Source organism: Pelmatolapia mariae, linkage group LG7 (assembly GCF_036321145.2).
Source record: "Pelmatolapia mariae isolate MD_Pm_ZW linkage group LG7, Pm_UMD_F_2, whole genome shotgun sequence".
Classification (NCBI taxonomy): domain Eukaryota; kingdom Metazoa; phylum Chordata; class Actinopteri; order Cichliformes; family Cichlidae; genus Pelmatolapia; species Pelmatolapia mariae.
Window position 1 is genome coordinate 10,242,813 of NC_086233.1, and position 19,131 is coordinate 10,261,943.

Below are 19,131 nucleotides of genomic sequence, written 5' to 3' on the forward strand. Positions count from 1 at the left end.
CAGATGATTGTTCCATTCCGTAGACAGTCCTGTCAATGATCTGACTGAGGGGGTTCAGGCCTATGCAGAACAGCAGTGGGCACAGAGCTACAGTGCTATGGGCTTGAAGTTTGCCCCTAGCGTTGTACGCCACATCCCCATTGAGTTCTCGATAAAGGCTCTTAGGGTCCTAATGATCTTGTACAATTCTAGGCATTCTGGGATCCAGGTGTGGGGCACTGAATCACGGGTCTTCTTGTAGTCAGTAGCTGGTGTTTCGCTCCTCTGGTGTTCCTGCCTATTCTCTTCTGTTCCCCACTCATGTATTTAGCCATGTGCTTGTTCATCTTAGCCACCATGATTCCTGACAGGAGTTTCCATGTGGTACTCAGGCAGGTTATTGGCTTGTAGTTAGATGGGACCTTCAGTTAGCAATTCTGGGTGTTTCTCGTCGATTAGCAGCTGGTTCATTTGTGCTGCCATATGCTCGTGGAATCAGCTTCTTCAGCATGTCGGGACCTCCTGCTGTCCAACTCTTCATACTTTAATGGATATCTGCCACTGTGATGGTTACTGGACCCTGTTCAGGGATGTTACTGTGGTCTGCTCTTAGGTCCACAAGCTGCTCCTAAGTGTCAATTGCAAGTCTGTTTTTAGTTGCAAATGTGGGTAAAACGCTCACATTTCCATGGTGACAATGGCATGCTACAGAGCCATCCATTAAATGAAGCATCGAAGCAAAGAATTTGTGTTGAATTTTTTTTATAATCAAGTTATTCGAATTAGTTGCTGAATTGTTGCAGCACTACTTTCAGTAATCATAAACTCTTTATTTACATGTACATAAATGATCTCAAATGTAACTGTGTGAGAAAATGAGTGCCAAAAAGTTCTCATTTTTATAAAGTTCTAGAAAACTTTATCTATTTTCTTCCATCTATTTGATGTTCTAAGCCTCAGACTGGTTTACATAGTGATAGCTGGACAGATTTTTAATTCATTTTTTGGATGAGAAGTCTTCATCTGAACACATACACATTCAGTGAGAGTATCTTTCTAGCTGTCCAAAACGGTAACTTTATGATTGCCGGCAAAACAAGATTGAAAGGCATCTAGAAGCTGTAGCCAAATAAAGCAAGACTGAACTTACTAATATTTAAAACTAACCTCAGTTAGTTTTAAACATTTGTATAATCATACATTTGTATTTTTGAAAAGAATTATTATGGTTATACCCCCATCAGATACATTCTGTGAATCTATTTCAATCACAGCTGTAGAAATTATTCAACTGAGCACTGAGCCAGTGTCATGATCTCCCCCTCAGTTCCACTTCATCAAACACCTTTTACTGTGTTCGAAGGTGCCAGTTACTTTAGCTCACTTAATCAAACTCCAGTCCAGTCTGTAGGACCTCAGTTAGTTCCAAGCATCAAAAACAGAGTCCAGAATCACTTGTTATACATCATACGGCAACAGGTGGACCAAACATCTCCATGGTCTCCATAACAAGGGATAGATGATCAAGAAACGAGTTCACAGACACTCTGAGGATTCGTGCTTCATCAGCGCTCCACCTCCTGAAACACAGCGAAAGATTTTTAGTACAAAAAGGACACAGATGTTAGGGCTCGGTTTGATACAGGCTATGAAGGAGCCAAGGAAGATAATCTCACACAGAAAGCGTGCTGCCAGACACTGTAATCAGTTTGCTTATGCCGCCTTTCCGGGGCTCTTTGTCCGGGGAGAGCGACCGCAGAGCGATGGAGGCCTCACGAGATGATGGGAAGGGAACATCCAGAGAGCTGCATGAGGGTCAAGGAAGACTTAGGACATGACTGAGGCAAAAGAGAAAAATAAAAGAGGCCGGGTTTTTCATCTCTGACTCTGTTCTCTCATTTTGCCCTACTTTCAATGGAAAATGCTATTTGCTGCATTAAAAAGGCTTCATCCTTACTATAATCTGTTACTGACACACTGCCCCACCATAAGGAATATATTTATGCTTTAAAAATAAAAGCTTGAAAAACACATCCATTTATTACAAGCGACCTATTTCTTAACATTTTTTTCACCCCTTTTCTTTATTCTCACTGACTCTTCTGGTGGAAATATCTCTTAAACAACAGCAAGGTGCAGGTTCACTATAACCAAAACTCCAGACTCAAACATAATGTTACAACATCCACAGTAGCTATAGTCATCGGTGAGTAGTAAATAAAGTTAAGGAAAGTTTCTTTAGAGGATGATTTAAAAATGTTTAAACTTCAAACTCTATGCCAGCTTCTAGCTTCGCTTGACAGTGTAGAACAAACCTGATGACACAAACTCTTATTAAGCTTAAAAGTCAACCTAACACACCCAAACAGACAGAGCCCAGATTCAGATTCAGGTTCAGGTTATTTCGAAACCTCGATACAATTACCGGCACAAATACTTCGAATGTTTCGTTGTTTCAAGAAGCCTCGCTTTGCCCTTCGCTAGTAGAAAATATCATTAAAGTTTTCATAGACCTCAGTGGTAAATATTGACAACAGTAAAGGATACAACTCCAGTTTGCCTGTTCCTCCGTTAGCTTCTCCAGCTGCCGCCATTGCGATTGTTGTGTTGAAACGAACCGGAAACGGAAACGCTTTCCATGTATGAGGGATACAGCGAAGAAGGACTGCTGTCCCCAGTGGCAGTATGCAGTATTACAACAGTGAATACTCCACAACAATAGAAATAAATATTTTTAGTGAACTGAAAATACACTAGAAATTAACAAAACTAGGTGTGAATAACATTTAAATTCACTAATATAAACGAAAAATAGATTTTTGCAATAAAAATAATAATAATAATGATAATAATAATAATAATAACAGTATACTAACTCAAAATGGATAAAATCCTACAGAAGCGAAACCGAAAAGACAACAGAAATTTGAAATGAAAAATACATTTTTAAGAAATTATGGAAAAGATACACGTCACATGTCAAAAACATGTCAAAAAAGTAGCCTGGGTGTGACTTCTTTGACATTTTCATTTATTTATTTTGAAAAGGAAACATTTTTCAAAAGAAACGTGAAGTGTAACTTTTCTGCTATAAAATTAGTAGCCACTAATTCCAAATTTATAATCAAAGTCTTCCAACCTGCACCCAACCTGAAACACCTCCTGGCACTTGGGCAGCTACTTTGAGGTATTGGGATTACAATACCCAATAATACCAATATGTTAATTTCACATTTCATCACTACATAAAACTGTATGGATAGAACCACCAGTCAAATCTATTTGGAATGCCTCAAGGTGGTTTCTTTTTTGTGTTTAAAAGCAACTAATACAACTAATAACTGCTTTGTTCATATCTTCCTGAAGCCATCATGGCTTCATTATGATGGTATTCAGTTCAGTTCAATTTTATTTATATAGCTCCACATCACAACAACAGTTGCCTCAATGGTCTTCATAAGGCAAAGACTCTACAATAATGCAGAGAAAACCCCAACAACAAACAAGTACTTAGTGATAGTGAGAAGGAAAACCTGCTTTTTAAGAGGGAGAAACCTCCAGCAGAGCCAGACTCAGGGAGGGGCAGCTATCTGCCACAGGGTGAGGAGAGGAAGACAGGACAAAAGATATCCTGAGGAAGAAAGCAGGGGTGAATCTAGGTTCAAAGTTTTTGATTCATAATTAATGTGTACAGTACCTTACAATTAGTAATATACTACTTTCAAATGCAGTCAGTTCTTTTCACATTTGCAAACCTTATTTGTTGGCCAGTAAAATGTTACCTTCAAAAGCAACTTAAATAGTTATGACCTATTGCAGTGTATAAGAATAATTCATAATCACAAGAACAATTCATAATGAATAATCACAGATTTCAATATATTACATCACTTTAATGGTGGACACTTTTAGTTATCAATCCTAAGGAAAGTTGACCACGCTGACCAGGATTTTTTAAAGTAAAGAACAACTTGTGAGGAGAAAGGAGAAACACGCACAGCACTTTTTCTGTCTCTTGACCACATGGAGGGAGTTAATCAAATCATTAAGCACTTAAAGTAGCATTATTCAGTAAAGAAATTGGAAAATCACACTGCCACTCCATACACATCGACAAGAAGCAAACTGGTAAGAGAGCTGCTTTACATTAAAGTTTTTTAATTCATACAAATCCTCCATTTATGTGATGGATCGAGTTAAAAAGCAGGAGTCACAGGTTTATTGGAAGAAGGTTTTCCTTTATTTAACCCAAAAATTTATATTTACAAAAGTGATAAATATTTAGCTAATAAAAGAAGTCAAAGAAACAAAACTGAACTCAGGCAGAGAAATGTGAACTTGACAAACCAACTGACTGCCCAAACAAACATAACTTACGTGATCAGAAATGAAATGAATGAATCAGCAAATGTGATCATAGCATCATTCCGAAATTGTGGGTTGACTTGCCAAGAAGTCGGCAAGGTTCTACTGAAAACCTGATGTGTATTTCTAACAAGCTGATTTCCTCATACTAGCCCCTTAGAAGTTGAATTTGTATCTTCTTCAAGAACAGCAGCGCGCGCGCACACACACACACACACACACACACACACACACACAAACGCACACACAAAGATGCAAAAAAAAAAAAAAAAAAAAAAAAAAATCAAACATTCCAGTAATATCTATCCTAGGTACACACATGCCTGAAAGTTGTTCAGACTGAAAATTAGTCAGTTCAACCTTAAAGAAAACCGGAAAGTTTGGCTAGCTTGTTCTAGGTGTATAAGAAAAAACAAAAAGAACAGAAATAACCTGAGTTCTTAGTAAATTATGGGATTGCTAGCCACCAGTTTCAAACAAAGCAAAGCTGACTACTGTGTTTCAAGGTCAACGAGATCAGTCCCTTGTTCGCCAGTAGTGCTAGTTTCAGTCTCTTCACATCAGCCCACCAGCCCAACCACTTCAAACTGACCTTATTGTCTAAAGAGACACATTAGCGAAACATAGCTGTTCATAATGTTCACAAGCTTTTGTTTTGTTTTGTTTGCAATGGCAAAAACCTTGAATGTTTACTCAAGCATTCATGTAATTGGTTTCTATTCATGTACCTCGTAGGTTGTTTTTACAAAGATCTGGAGAGATCCTGCTGTAAAAGATAAGTACATAACGGTGATAAATAGATGGAGATGTTCAGTAACAATACACTCCCACATCTTTATAACACCAGCAGTATGAACTGTTGATACAAAGCAGGATAGGTCAAGATTTTCATGTTCTTTATGCCTTGGAAACACTTCTCTCATTTCTTCTAATCAGTTCTGGTGAACTTGGTTGAATTGTACTTGAAGAGAACTACAAGCAAAATATGATAAATTAATGACAAAGCCTAAGCAGAACTACTTAGAACAGAGGAGACCTAACACAATTAGGGAGAAAAGGCAGAAAAAGCTTCGGCATGGCACATAAAATTGTTACAAAAGGAGAGGAGAAGTGAATGAAATGAAGTTATGAAGTAAATGAAATCAGAATCGCAGATGAAAATGTTACAGATCCTTAAAGAATAAATTAAATCTTTAAATCTTATTACACACAACCAGGGGTGGCAAAGTACAGACATTCTGTACTTAAGTAGAAGTACAAATACTAGTGTTAAAAAATACTCCAGTAAAGGTTGAAGTACTGATTTCGGTACTCAAGCAAAGTAAAAAAGTACTGGATGTAAAAGTAAGAAAGCAAAAAGTAGCGCTTTGGAGGACCAGCTATTGTGCAAAGCCAACTGAACCTTATATTTTGTTATTATTACTTTAATATAACAAAAGCACACTACCAGTCAGAAGTTTGGACACACCTTCTCATTTAATGCTTTTTCTTTATTTTTACTACTTTCTGCATTGTAGTTACAAACTGAAGACATCAAATATATGAAGCAAGATATATGGAATTAATTAGCAAAGAAACAATTGATAAATAACTCTAAATATGTTTTATATTTTAGAGTCCTCAAAGTAGCCACCCTTTATTTTGTTGACAGCGCTGCAAACCCTTGGCCTTCTCTCAATGAGCTTCATGATGTAGTCACATTAACTGGTTTTCACTTCACAGGTGTGCCTGTCAGGGTTCATTTGTGGAATTTTTTTGCCTTCTTAATGGGTTTGGGACCATCAGTTGTGTTGTGCAGAAGTCAGGTTAGTACACAGCTGACAGCCATATTTGGCAACTGTTAAAATTCCTATTAGTGCAAGAACCAATCAGCTAAGTGAAGGGAAACAACAGTCCATCATTACTTTAAGAACTGAAGGTCAGTCAGCAAAATTGCTAAAACTTTGAATGTGTCCCCAAGTGCAGTTGCAAAAACCCATCAAGTGCTACAACAAAACTGTCTCACATGAGGACCGCCCCAGGAAAGGCAGGCCAAGAGTCACCTTTGCTGCTGAGAATAAGTTAATCTGTGTCACCAGCCTCAGAAATGGCAAGTTGACAGCACCTCAGATTAGAGCCCAGATAAATGCCACATAGAGTTCCAACAACAGACACATCTCTACGTCAACTGTTCAGTGGAAACCGCGTGGTGGTCAGAGGAGATCGCACAAATCAGGCCTTCATGGTCAAATAGCTGGCAAGAAACCACTACTAAGTAAAAGCAACAAGCAGAAGAGATTGGTTTGGGCCAAGAAACACAAGGAATGGACATTAGACCAGTGGAAATCTGTGCTTTTGTCTGATGAGTCCAAATTTGAGATCTTTGGTTCCACCTGCCTTGTCTGTGTGTGATGCAGAAAAGGTGAATAGATGGTCTCTACATGCATGGTTCCCATTGTGAAACATGTGGACGAGGTGTGATGGTGTGGGGGTGCTCTGCTGGTGACACTGTTGGGGATTTATTCAAAATTGAAGACACACTGAATCAGCATGGCTACCACAGCATCCTGCAGCGCTATCCCATCCAGTTTGCATTTAGTTGGATATCATTTATTTTTCAACAGGAAAATAACCCCAAACACACCTCCAGACTGTTGATAGTCATTTATTTCCAGTAATAAACAGAAAAAAATGTTTTTGGAGTTGAATGTTATGCTGGACTTCTCAGGAAAGTCCAATGTTCCTTAAGACTTCTGCACAGTATTGTATAGCAGTGATATATCCTTTGGTTAAGGAGGGGGGCATTCAAATCAGCATTAAAAAGTGATTTATTTATGTAAAAAGGCACAGCACAAGATATGCATAAGAATATTCTTTACACCCAACTGTAACTGACAGAAAGTTAGATCTAGTGTTTCTGAGAGTTTCTCACCACTTGCAGCCCTAAAAGAAATAAATTAAGTAAATCATTGTTATGGTTTAGCTGCATGGGACAGAAACACTTTATGTATAAATTTGTATTAGCTTTCAAGTCAGCCATGGTCTTTATGTAGGACAATGAATCGAAATAGTTCACTAATTGTGTGGTCATGCAATGAGTCTGAAAATATGACTCGTGGCCCTCCACTGGATTTATATCAGGGAAGGCTTGGGCCAATCTCAACACTCCATGCTACAGTCCTTGAGCCATCCATTAGCAGTTTTTGTGATGCTGAAGGATGTATTATCCTGCTGATGGAGGTCAGTAGCATCAGGAAGATGTCTGCTGTTTGCTACAAGGTTAATTTAGGTCACACTCATCAAGGTAACAATATGTGAAATTAAGGTTTTTTATGTATACATATGTTGTAATGACATGGCTCAATTTTTTTTGTTCGGGTTAAATGGTCAATTATATTTATTTTTGTATTAACTGAGCATTGTATCAACAAATAACAGTAAATCATAACAATTAATGTTTGATAACTGCAATTCCAATTGGATTTTATTTACACTGCCAAAAAAAAGAAAGAGAAAAAAAAGGAAGCTGCATCCTGTCTGAACTTGACTGACGTCAGAGGAAAGTTTTGGGTATGAAGCTTACAAATTAGTGATTAAGCCCTGGATGAGTGCAGCAAAAAGTCTGGAGTAACAAGAGATGTTGGCATGCAGTTAGTACATTGTATAGGGAGTAGGTGGTTATAATGGCCCTAGGGCATGGTAGAAAATCCCCCCCCCCCCAAAAAAGATTTTTTTTCCTATATTGTAGGGCTTCTTAATGTTGCATTCAGCCTAATCACATCAGGTAGTTGCTGCATTACTCCTTCTAAATCTGGACTTAGGGTACAGAAAAGTACAAATGGGACAAAAGCTCTACATTAACAATAAGAATAAAACACTAAACTTTGCCTTAATATGTGCTTATACTGATAAACATTTTAAAAAGGATGAAGAGAGGATCATAAAGCATTATAGCTTGATCGTAACAAAATGTGATCTAAATTTTCAGTAAAACCCATTAAAATACACGAGAATGCCAGCAAAACGTCTGTGGGCACAAACATCTTTAACGAAATGTGCAGTTGGCTTTGTTGTGCAGGACAGACGGATGGAGGATAGGGAGGTAAGTGGAACCTTCATGTCCCATCAGCTAGTTTACTGTCCACCTCCTCTCAGTATGTCACAGGAACTTGACGCATTCAGCCTGACGTAGTCCTGGGAAGCAACTGCTGTTTGTAGATACCAGCCAGAGCTTTGGAAGCACTGTGGATCATCTGGCGTTGGGTTAGGCCTGTCATGGCCTGGTGCCAGTCTGTTCTGTTGATGTTGGGAAGGTTTTGCTCCAGGACCTCACCCACGGTAACACTCAGACCTGACCAGCGCAGGCTGTAGTCAGGAGGGGTCATGGACTGAGCCTATATGGGGGAAGGTTACAAAAACACTGTGAGTTGTAGCAGGTTTCTACATGGCAGATTTTGAATAAAATAATTCTACGGTTCAACCTGACATTTTTAGTTCAAAGACAAAAAGTCAAGAGAAAACTACAGAGCCTGAAAACTAAAAATTAAATAAAAACAAAGGAAGGTGGGAAACTTTATCTTCTACCAGCATGACAGGATATTATATTTCCAAAAGTATTTGCTCACCCTTCCAAATCATTAAATTCAGGGATTCCAATCACTTTAAGGTGTATAAAAATCAAACACTTAGGCGTGAAGATTTGTCAAAGAATGGGTCCCTCTTATTTGCTCAGGAGTTGGGCTTAGTTCTAGCATCCCAAGATATGTTTGCCAATTTCATGACCTTCCCACAAACACATTACCTGCCTTGTGGAAAGCCTTCCCAGAAGAATTACAGCTGTAAAGGGTGGGTGGACAACATATTCAAGTCTGTGGATAAATAATGGGATTCTACTCAAATTTGTTTGAGTGTAAAACCAGGCAAGCCAATACTTTTGTCAATATAGTGTACAGTGTTCCCTCGTTTATTGCGGGTGTTACGTTCTAAAAATAACCCGCGATAGGTGAAATCCGAAGTAGCGAACTTTATTTTTTACAATTATTATAGATGTTTTAAGGCTTTAAAACCCCTCACTACACACTTTATACACTTTTCTCAGACAGGCATCGACATTTTCACACGTTTCTCTCTTGTTTAAACACTCTCAAAATTCAAACCTTCGTAGAAAAATAATCCAGTATTATCAAATGAAACCAAAGATCAAACCCTGTTTTCAGGTCCAGAGGAGCTGCGAGAGAATTCAACATTAATGAATCAATGGTACGGAAATAGAGGAAGCAAGAAGAATGAGTTCAGTAAAGTTTGGCTTATCTGTTTGGTTAAGTGAAACTGTTTGGTTTCACTTAATGCTCCTTATAATCCTTTGACGTCGACACTGTTGTGTTTGTTGTCTTCTGCTAGCGAAGATTTATGTAAATTTGACAAGCTGGACGCATTCTGTACTGTACAGGAGACACAGCACGAGATTGATTGAAAATGGTCTACAGCCAATCAGGACGCAGAACACAATGCGCTGTAACAAAAAAAAAAAAAACTTTGCAAAATTGCAACCCCCCAAAAAACAGCGAGGCCGTGAAAACTGAACCGCGATACAGCGAGGGACCACTGTATAACAGATCAAAAACTAAAGGAAACCTACAATACTTACTCAAGCAGTGTTGGTTTAGCTTGACTACAGAAGGTAACGGGCCTTTTTAAGCAGGCCTGTACTACAGGCAGGGCTTCATTTCAACATTCCCCATGACCACCATTTTTTCCACGTACAGATACAAGGCCCCAGGAGCAACCATACATATACACAGCCAAAAAACTCCACACCACCCCCACCCGCACAGTTTTACTTCTATTTGGTTTTATAAACTGTAAAAGTTTCTTTTTCTTGAACATTTTTTTTTTAATATTTAAACCAGAAAAGCTCTTTCTTTGTAAACCAAATGATACCTGCTGGACGTGCTCTAATGCTACAGGGGTTGCCTGAGTGAAGAGCTCGATGTGAATGTTCTGACCAGGGTCCTCAAGGATTAAACATCCAATGTCAAACCACCTGGAAACAAAAAGAAGGTTTTGTTGTTGTTTTTAGAGCTTTTAACTAAATGTTAACGCTTTTGTTTGTTGCCACAAAAAAAATCAAACTGCATCAAACGTGAATATTTGACTTGCATTTTATTCAACACATGACTAATTATAAAGTAAATAATGAAAGATGAAAGGAGAATAGAAATGTCAAAAAGCATTTCTGTCCTGTTGTAGATGAAAACTGTTGTAGCCCAACATCCACACATTCTTTTGTTTTTTATAGGGTGCTCCAAGCTGTTTACAGCAGTACTGTGCACTGTTTGTGAGATGGAAAGTCTGCTAGGCCTCTAAGAATGTGTGTGCTTTCTTTTCAGAAGTCAGTCAAAACCTTCTTACTTGTCAGGAAAAAGTTCAGCAATGAAGTTTTCTAAAGAGACCACTGGCTGTCTCTCGTGAATCACACCAGCTCGACGCAGACTGTCAATGCGCTCCTGAGCCCCCTGCAGACACGCAGGGACAGACAGACACACACATGTGTATGACTGAAGCTGCAAACATCAGTGCTGTCAAGAACTAAACTGAGAACAAGTTCTGAAACAAACTCAAACACTAGTAATACTTATGCAACTGGGATAGTTCAGCTTTATATTTTGAAAAAACTAAGAAACAAATAAGTAATAAACTTAAAAATTACCAGACTGATATTTTAATAAACTAATACATCATTATACTTAACATTTTTCTCTTTTCTCTTTTACTGTGCGTAGAGATATAAACTAAAAATCCTTTTAAAAAGAGCCTTGACTCATTAAATGTGGAACTCTCTATGCAATCCAGTTATTATGATTAAAAGGTTACATACAATTTTTCAGAAGCAATGCGTTTCATTTTTCCATCAATATTAAGACTTTGTTCTCAAAATAATTTCTCTTAACAAATCTAGCACTGCATGATTTATATACATTTTTATCTTCACACGTAATGGTCTTAAAAGCCATGTAATTTATAAATAAATAAGCTATAAAACATATTCAAGCAAAACAAACATGTGATGCTTGAAAAAAGTTGAACGAGAAAGAAATGAAGTAAAGTAAAGTAAAAGCAAAGTCCACTGACCTTGACACCAGCGGCATAGCCCACAGGCTGTGGAGCAATGTTTGACTGACCAGACTCTCCAGTGACCATGGCCAGCCCAAAAACCTCCTGGAAAGCATCTCTAACTGCCCCCACATTCATCTCCTTATCTGAAGTCACAACAATGTCAATGTCCCCACCAGACTCTGAGGATGAACAACACAGAAACATTTATTAAGAACATTTGAATTTTTTGTACATTTTTTTTTAAAAATTGGGTAAAACAGGGTAACTTACTGATGTATGGGGCCATGCCAGGATCAAGAGTAGTGATCATGGACTCCACAGAGTGTTTGGTTTTGTCTAAGACTGTCTTTACTACAGCGTTTCCTGCTACTCCCTGAGGGGACACACAATACACACAGAATAAGACTACTCAAAAATATACATAGATACGTACACACACACACTTAACCAACTGTTCCTATTAACTTTAATTAAAGAAACTTTCAGTAAACTTCATCATTGTAAAGACTTTTTATGTTTGAAAAATCTGTCCTACCATATCGCAAAAAAGCTATAGGGAACATCAAGCTTCAAAAGTCCCCTTTCAAACATTTGTATTCTACCTTAAAAAAGCCCCAGATGCCTCCACCACTGTTGGTGTCTCCAGATACTCTGGGATCCTCCTGTTCCTCCGGGAAAGTGATTGAAGATCCAGTATCTAATCCTCCTCTAATGACTGACTGCTGAAGCATGGGGTTGGACACCACACCTGAAAATATCGAACATTTTTTAACAAGAAGTTGTACTTTTAAATAAATCAATTGTTTACAGAATGTCCTCTGAGCATCTGCTGCCTGTATCGTAACAATAGCTGATTACCAGCTACCAGGAGCCCTTTGACCTGTAGAGAAAATCATAAGCCTCCTGCAAAGTGCATATGGTCATATCAGAACAATAAAAGTTGCATTCTGATCCCATGGCCTGCTCACCCTGAAGATATCTGTTAACTATGGTTATTTACATATTTTCCACAAGAAATATGGGGGTGACTGTAGTGAGGATTCTTATTTACCCTTTTCTTCACTCTCTAATACCTCACCATCTTTACCTCAGTTGCTCTCTTGACTCTCATGACTGATTTTTTCTGTGTGCATTCTGATTCCCATGATAGCAACTTTACCTTACCTTCAAACATGCCAAATATGCTTGCCTGTTCAGGTATAATGTGAAGGTATTTTTCAACTGGAGAAGGCAAAGATGGCTCTGTTGGTATCAATACTGTTGTAAATGAGTATCTAATTTGATAGTAATATTTAGTGTTGGCTAGTATGTGGGTATTTTGGGTTTGTTTTGTTTTTTGATAACTCTAATGTCAAACTGATTTGGCTGCAGTTTTTAAAAGAGCATAAATGTGTTTATCAGATTCGAAAATTTCACCCGAGCTTCACATTTTTCACTCTGACCTGGTATAGAAGCAGGACTGGAAAATGTTGGCATCAGCGGTGTCTGTGGGGTTCGACCAGCATGACCCCGTGTGATGTCATATCCTGCACCCACAGAGAAGCTCGATACAGGTGGACCTACAGGAGGGGGCAACATGCTGGAAGCAGTAGAAGGAGGTCTGATGGAAGAGGCCTGAGGAGGCAAAGAGAAGGAGGCAGCAGGAGGGATGGGAGAGCTGCTGGTGAAAGGTGAGGCCAGTGTTGAGGCAGGGGGAAATTGGGAAGAAAGGGAAAGCGGTGAAGCCAGAGGGCTGCTGAAGGCAGGAAGCGGTGGGACACTGGGGAGAGAAGTCGAGACTGAGGGGGAACTGATTGTTCCTGGGAGAGGCAGTGAAGTGGACAGACCTGAAAAACAAAGAGAAACATCCAATCAGAGATAGCTTTCTCTCTACTCATCTGCTTCCCATTTCTCACTCTGTAGGTCTTTATATCCTCAGCTCTGCTCTTTAGAACTGAAACCTGTCTGATTTCACTCTTTATTTGCTTGAATTAGTTCTCCACACTCTAGACTCTCTGCTCAGGTTACCTTGCAACATCTCACTATTAGGTAACTGCTAGAAGTAAAATTGCTAATATTAACATTCACACCGCACAGGTAAACATTTATGATAACTGTGTAATACTTTGATGTTGCTGAAATGAGAGTTTTACTTACTTACTCCTAAACTGCTATTTAGAGTTATGAATGTTAACTACTATAGCTTTTGAGGAAAGGAGGAGCCATGTTTGACTGTCTGCAGCAATGTTGTGTCAAGTTGTGTGCCAGCTGAAGAAGGCAAAGACAGCACAATTGGTATTAATACTGTTGCAAGTGAGTGTTTTAATTTAATATTAATTTTACAGTTTTAATATTACAAGCCATTCAGTCCCTGTACAATCACAGCGAGTGCTTAATTAGCATTGCCAGCAACAAGTTGGACTTGTTTCCAGTGGATGTTGGACTTCATCAGGGATGCACTTTATCATTGATTCTGTTATGAACAGAATTTCTAAGCAGAGCCACATGGCTGTGCTTCTCTGTTATTGTTACTTCCCTGCAACCCAGCTCTGGATAAGTGGTAAAAAAATGGATAGATGTTGCATCCATAACGTCCACATCAACAGAATTAAAATTTATTTACACGTATTACCAATCTTGAAATTGTATCAACGATGTGAACTGTAGCAAATGACTTTTAAAAAGTCGACTTGGCTAAACTACAAGCAAAGGGAACGTTGATTTGCTTCTATAGTTGCACATTAAATGTCTTACCGGCAGTGGTGGGCAGGCTTCCGACTGGGCCACCCACAGTCAGAGGAGGGGTAGGGCTGGCAGGAGGTGTAGTCTCAATCCCACTTTCTTCCATCATATTCTCTGTAGTATTTATTTTAACTTCAGCCCAGAATAGCTGCAATAAAATGTTGTGATGAATTATATTGTGTTCAACTTGACGGTCGATTGTTCATTTCCTGCATGTACACTCTGGGAACTATAGCACATAAAGTTTGACTGACAATAATGCTTATTAAACTTTTTTTCACACCAAGGAAGAAATTTCGAAATTTCTAAAGTTAAATCTATAAGTATATGAACAAAGACACAATTTTCTATTTTTTTATTTTGCACACTACCAATGTGTATTTTCTATTAAACAATCAAGATGTGATTTTAGTACTGACTTTCAGCTTTAAGTTAGTGGATATAAACTAAAGTATTGCACTGGTGATGCCATGGTTGTTTGCAGGTAGACCAGCTCCATCAATACTAAAAGGTATATACAGATTTTAAAGAAACATATGCTCCCATTCAGATGATGTCGAGGCCTTGCATATTTAAGCAAGACAATGCTGAATCACATACTGCATCTATTACAAGAGCATGTCTTTGTATTAAAAGAGTAAGGGTGCTGAACTGGCCTGCCTGCCATCCAGTGCAGATTATTGTGAACTTCTTTTTATTGATTGAACAGGTATCCTCGGTTTTCTAAATCAACAAATTGATACATGCACCTTCCTGTGACAATGCGTCGCACAGTTTGAGCCTCATTTATTGGCTTAAGTAAGGTAGACTTGTGCCTGATTTAGACTTCTGCAGAGAACCTTCGAGGATTCGAGGAGCCTATGAAAACAAAAGTGTTGTTGCCCACATTTATGCCTGTGTGTAGTGCATCTCGTTCGGTGATGTTCTGATGTTTCATATGCTGTGTCAGCCAATAGGAAAAACTAAAATGAAGTTCTTTTTTCCACACTCCTAAGGCAAACACATACTAACAGTCAGAAGTTTGGACACACCTTCTCATTTAATTTTTTTAACTACTTTCTACATTGATTGCTTCATTAAGTATCTAAAAATATATGAAGCAAGATATATGGAATTATGTAGCAAAGAAAAAAAAAGATAAATAACTGTGCTGCAAACCCTTGGCCTTCTCTCACTGAGCTCCATGATGTAGTCACCTGAAATGGTTTCCACCATTTTTGTCACACTGATGAGTGACGAAACGTTTCTTCCACAGAAAATGCTATGTCCAGATGAACAGAATCAACCTTTTGGGATTTACTTACCTGGATGATTGAGCATGCATCAAGATAGAAGGAATGGACATTAGACCAGTGGTAATCTGTGCTTTGGTCTGATGAGTCCAAATTTGAGATCTTTGGTTCCACCTTCTGTGTCTTTGTGCAATGCAGAAAAGGTGAATGAATGGTCTCTACATGCATGGTTCCCACCATGCAGCATGGAGGAGGTGTGATGGTGTGGGGGGTGCTTTGCTGGTGACAATGTTGGGGATTTATTCAAAATTGAAGGCACATGGAATCAGCATGGCTACCACAGCACCCTGCTATGTCAGTGTGCATCCTGCAACAAAATGCCATCCCAATGGATTTAGTTGGACCATCATTTATTTTTCCAACATGACAATGACCCCAAACACACCTCCAGCCTGTGTAAGGGCTAGTTGATCAAGAAGGAGAGTGATGGAGTGGCCTGTCCTCCACAATCACCTGACCTAAACCTAATTACAACCATTCCAAATTGAGATGGTCTGGGATGAGATGGACCGCAGAGTGAAGCCAAAAGGGCCAACAAGTGCTCAGTATCTCTGAACTCCTTCGAGACTGTTGGAAAACCATTTCAGGTGACGACCTCACGAAGCTCATCGAGAGAATGCCAAGCGTGTGCAAAGCAGTAATCAAAGCAAAGGGAGGCTATTTTGAAGAGCCTAAAACAAGTTTTTGTTTACTACATAATTCCATATGTGTCCAATTATTTTTTGGTTCCTTCAGTGAGAATCTACAATGTAAATAGTCATGAAAATAAATTAAAAAAAATATTAAATGAGAAGGTGTGTCCAAAGTTTTGACTGGTTTTGTAGATTTGTGAGTCCTTAGATGGATCATTCTTCTTAATACTGAGGCAGTGATATTATCTTATTGATATATTAAAAAAACAACAACAACAACTCAGGTGAAAAAGTAGCCAGAAATGCAAATAAGGAATCAAGCGTGTTGAACAAACCAATCATAACAGTTGCAGTCTGCACTGACCCACTGTGTAATTACATTCTGAGAGGTGCACCTCAGGTTACATGGTACGTCAGGAGTTTACAGTGACGTCATAGGTTCCCACATAGATTTCCTGTTAAACTTGGGCATTAAGCTGCGCGTGTAAAACATATTCCCACAGCAAAGAATCTATATTGCAACGCATTTTAATCCAAAACTCAGAAGATAACCTGCTGGGAGCAGGTTATCAGGTGTGCTGTTTTAGGAGCATATAGTAATAAAATTGTTTGATCCCAACAGAAACAAACAGAAGACTCTCTTACTGTCTCCACAGAGGTCTTCCAGGAAGCGTGATCATCAGCAGACCATGAATTCACACCTGGTGATTTCTAATCTGGAATCTAGACTGCTGCGGGTCAGGTTTTGCAGCACAACTTACTACAGCGATTTACCCCAGTAAGACGTGAACCACCTTCGTAGTGCAAAAACCCAGGGTTAAACCTTAAGTTAAGTCCCTTTCGCACACGAAGAGGCAAGCGCTGTGCTCTGAAACAAAGCGGATCTATATCGTCTGACGCGGACACATTTAAGGTTTGTTCCGTGTCTGCCACGCCACATAGAACGACAGGACATCCAAATGAATGCAGTGTAGCGTTTTTTAAGACTGTTCACAACTTACATGTGCCGCACAGCCCGAAAGAAAAACAACAAAACGGACAAAGTACGATACACATCTTTATCTAATTCTCTAAAAAAGACTCAGCATGACATGTGCCACTATTATGATAATCTCTACAGAACAAGTAACTTAACTACTCACCTGCTGGCGGTACTAACACAATGCACCCATAAATAATAATAAAGCGTCGACCCACAGTGATGACGTGTGCTTTGCCACGTCTGCTCCAGCGTGACGCCTGCCGCCGTCTTACGTGGCTTATGAAACTAGTGATGTGCGAGGCTACTGATTTCCCTTTCCGATCTGATTCCAAGTAAAATTCAGGCTGGAATCGGCTGTGTGATACTGTGTGTTTGGAAAATTTAAATCACAAGTAGTGTATTTCAAACTATACCTTAATAATGTATACAAGCCATCAGACTTCTTACTTATGAAGAGTGATCATACAAGGAATAAAAAAACTGAAAATTCAATACCTGCATTTAAAATGTGACTGAATTGAAAATTATAACGAAGCTGAGAAACATTTTAGTTGTCTCTGTAGCCGGATGACCTACTCGTCGCCACTGCTCTCTCTCACTTTGTATTATTGTTCATACTTGTACCCACGTAGCCAGGCGGGAGTGATCCTCTGCCCGTGCGTTGTGCTGGTTAATTGTGACATCTGTATCTATCCAGCTGTACAGGATTCCTCTTCTTGTGAGGGGCCACGATCAATGTCCTATTAACCATAAGTACAGGCCACTATTTACTCGTATGGTGCAAGCTATTCAGTCTGTGTATTCTGTATTTTGTTTTAAAGGGTTGTGCGTGTGAGTGGTTTCTTGTTTTAATAAAAATGTACACTGTCTCCTGTCTGTGCGCAACGAACTTGGTACTCGGTGCCCTTTTAGAGTTTTTCTTTGACTTTTAACGTGTTGTGTTTTGTTTCTATTACAGTGAACCGAGGACGCAGTAGCCCATGTGTGTATGTATAGGGAGGTGTGGCTATGGCTGTGGCTGTAAGCCAGGAGGCCGGGCTACAGGCACCGTCAGGCCTGAGGAAGGCTGGCCACGCCCGAGGAGGATGCCACACACCTGCAGCGGATCAGCGTCGGCGGAGGGAGCTACTTAATGGTGTGGTGAAGCCTCCACCGACGCGGGATGATTGAGTGAGACTCCATGTCAGTGTCTTGAGAGCAAGTCAAAGTTAGTGTACGCCCGCAGGGGTTGTGTGTCTTGAAGGCTGCATCTATTGTTTCCCCCCAGGAAGAGCATGGGAAGCCCGAGAGCAGCAAACATTGGGAGTGCTGACACACAGAGGGGAGAGCACGAGGCGATTGGGAAGAAGACACAGCACGGGAGTCAGGGGAGAGCATGGGCTTTGTGTAAACTGTTTACATCACTGTAAATAAACGCACCGCTCATCATTAAGAGTCCTGCATCTGGGTCCTCATTCCCCATTTCCCACGGTCTGCCACACAGACCATGACAATTTGAAGATTTCAGAGTGTTTTGATTGTAGATAAGACAGCAGTATCCACATTTAGAAGGAAGAGCAATAGAATATTAGCACCTTGTTGTTTTAGTGTTTGTTTGTTTTTTTCTCTTTTCTTCCGGTCTAAATCCATCACCATGGAGGAAGAACTTCAGCAACTTAGGGACTTGGTAGTGCAGTCCCTACCAAGTCCCCTAAGTTGCTGTCTGTTGAGATTGATGTTTTGATAAATGGGGTGACTGTCCCGTGCTTGGTGGATACTGGGTCTATGGTTTCCACCATCACAGAGAGTTTCTTTTTTGACACATTTTGCACCTTGGGGACAAGAATGCCTTCATTCATGTCATTGGTTGCAGCTTTGGGCTGCCAATGGGCTCTCCATTCTTTATATTGGTTATTTAGAGCTCAGTGTACTCCTGTGTGGTAAGGAAATGCCCTCTTGTTGGATCCTTGTACTGAGAGACACTCCTGGTGCCATGCCCTCTGTTCCTGGCATTTTAGGGATGAATGTGACTGCTCTTATCAAGAGCTGTTTGGGGCTTATGGTGGGTCTTTGTTTAATTCACCTT

General features: G+C 39.5%; 2 protein-coding genes and 1 long non-coding RNA gene across 4 annotated transcripts; 1 reads left to right on the plus strand and 2 right to left on the minus strand.

Moving 5' to 3' along the window:
- Positions 1 to 823: 823 nt before the first annotated feature.
- On the minus strand, positions 824 to 2,591 carry LOC134630511 (EKC/KEOPS complex subunit Lage3). The gene is made up of 3 exons (XM_063477845.1): positions 2,527 to 2,591; positions 1,656 to 1,784; positions 824 to 1,559 (listed from the first exon to the last, which is right to left on the minus strand). The coding sequence occupies exons 1-3, from the start codon at positions 2,571 to 2,573 to the stop codon at positions 1,445 to 1,447; spliced, it is 291 nt and encodes a 96-aa protein (XP_063333915.1). The 5' UTR covers positions 2,574 to 2,591; the 3' UTR covers positions 824 to 1,444.
- A 4,381-nt stretch (positions 2,592 to 6,972) lies between these two features.
- Positions 6,973 to 17,287, minus strand: prrc1 (proline-rich coiled-coil 1). Of its 2 annotated transcripts, none has more exons than XM_063477847.1 (9): positions 17,227 to 17,287; positions 14,173 to 14,308; positions 12,882 to 13,265; positions 12,042 to 12,187; positions 11,710 to 11,812; positions 11,455 to 11,618; positions 10,735 to 10,838; positions 10,264 to 10,366; positions 6,973 to 8,717 (listed from the first exon to the last, which is right to left on the minus strand). In XM_063477847.1, the coding sequence occupies exons 2-9, from the start codon at positions 14,267 to 14,269 to the stop codon at positions 8,502 to 8,504; spliced, it is 1,317 nt and encodes a 438-aa protein (XP_063333917.1). In that variant the 5' UTR covers positions 14,270 to 14,308; positions 17,227 to 17,287; the 3' UTR covers positions 6,973 to 8,501. The 2 variants fall into 2 exon arrangements, with proteins under 2 accessions (XP_063333917.1, XP_063333916.1); XM_063477846.1 differs by lacking the exon at positions 17,227 to 17,287 and adding an exon at positions 16,730 to 16,838.
- Positions 16,922 to 18,440, plus strand: LOC134630513 (uncharacterized). The gene is made up of 3 exons (XR_010094300.1): positions 16,922 to 16,997; positions 18,025 to 18,248; positions 18,334 to 18,440. It is a non-coding gene; the product is annotated as an uncharacterized LOC134630513 (long non-coding RNA).
- Positions 18,441 to 19,131: the final 691 nt, after the last annotated feature.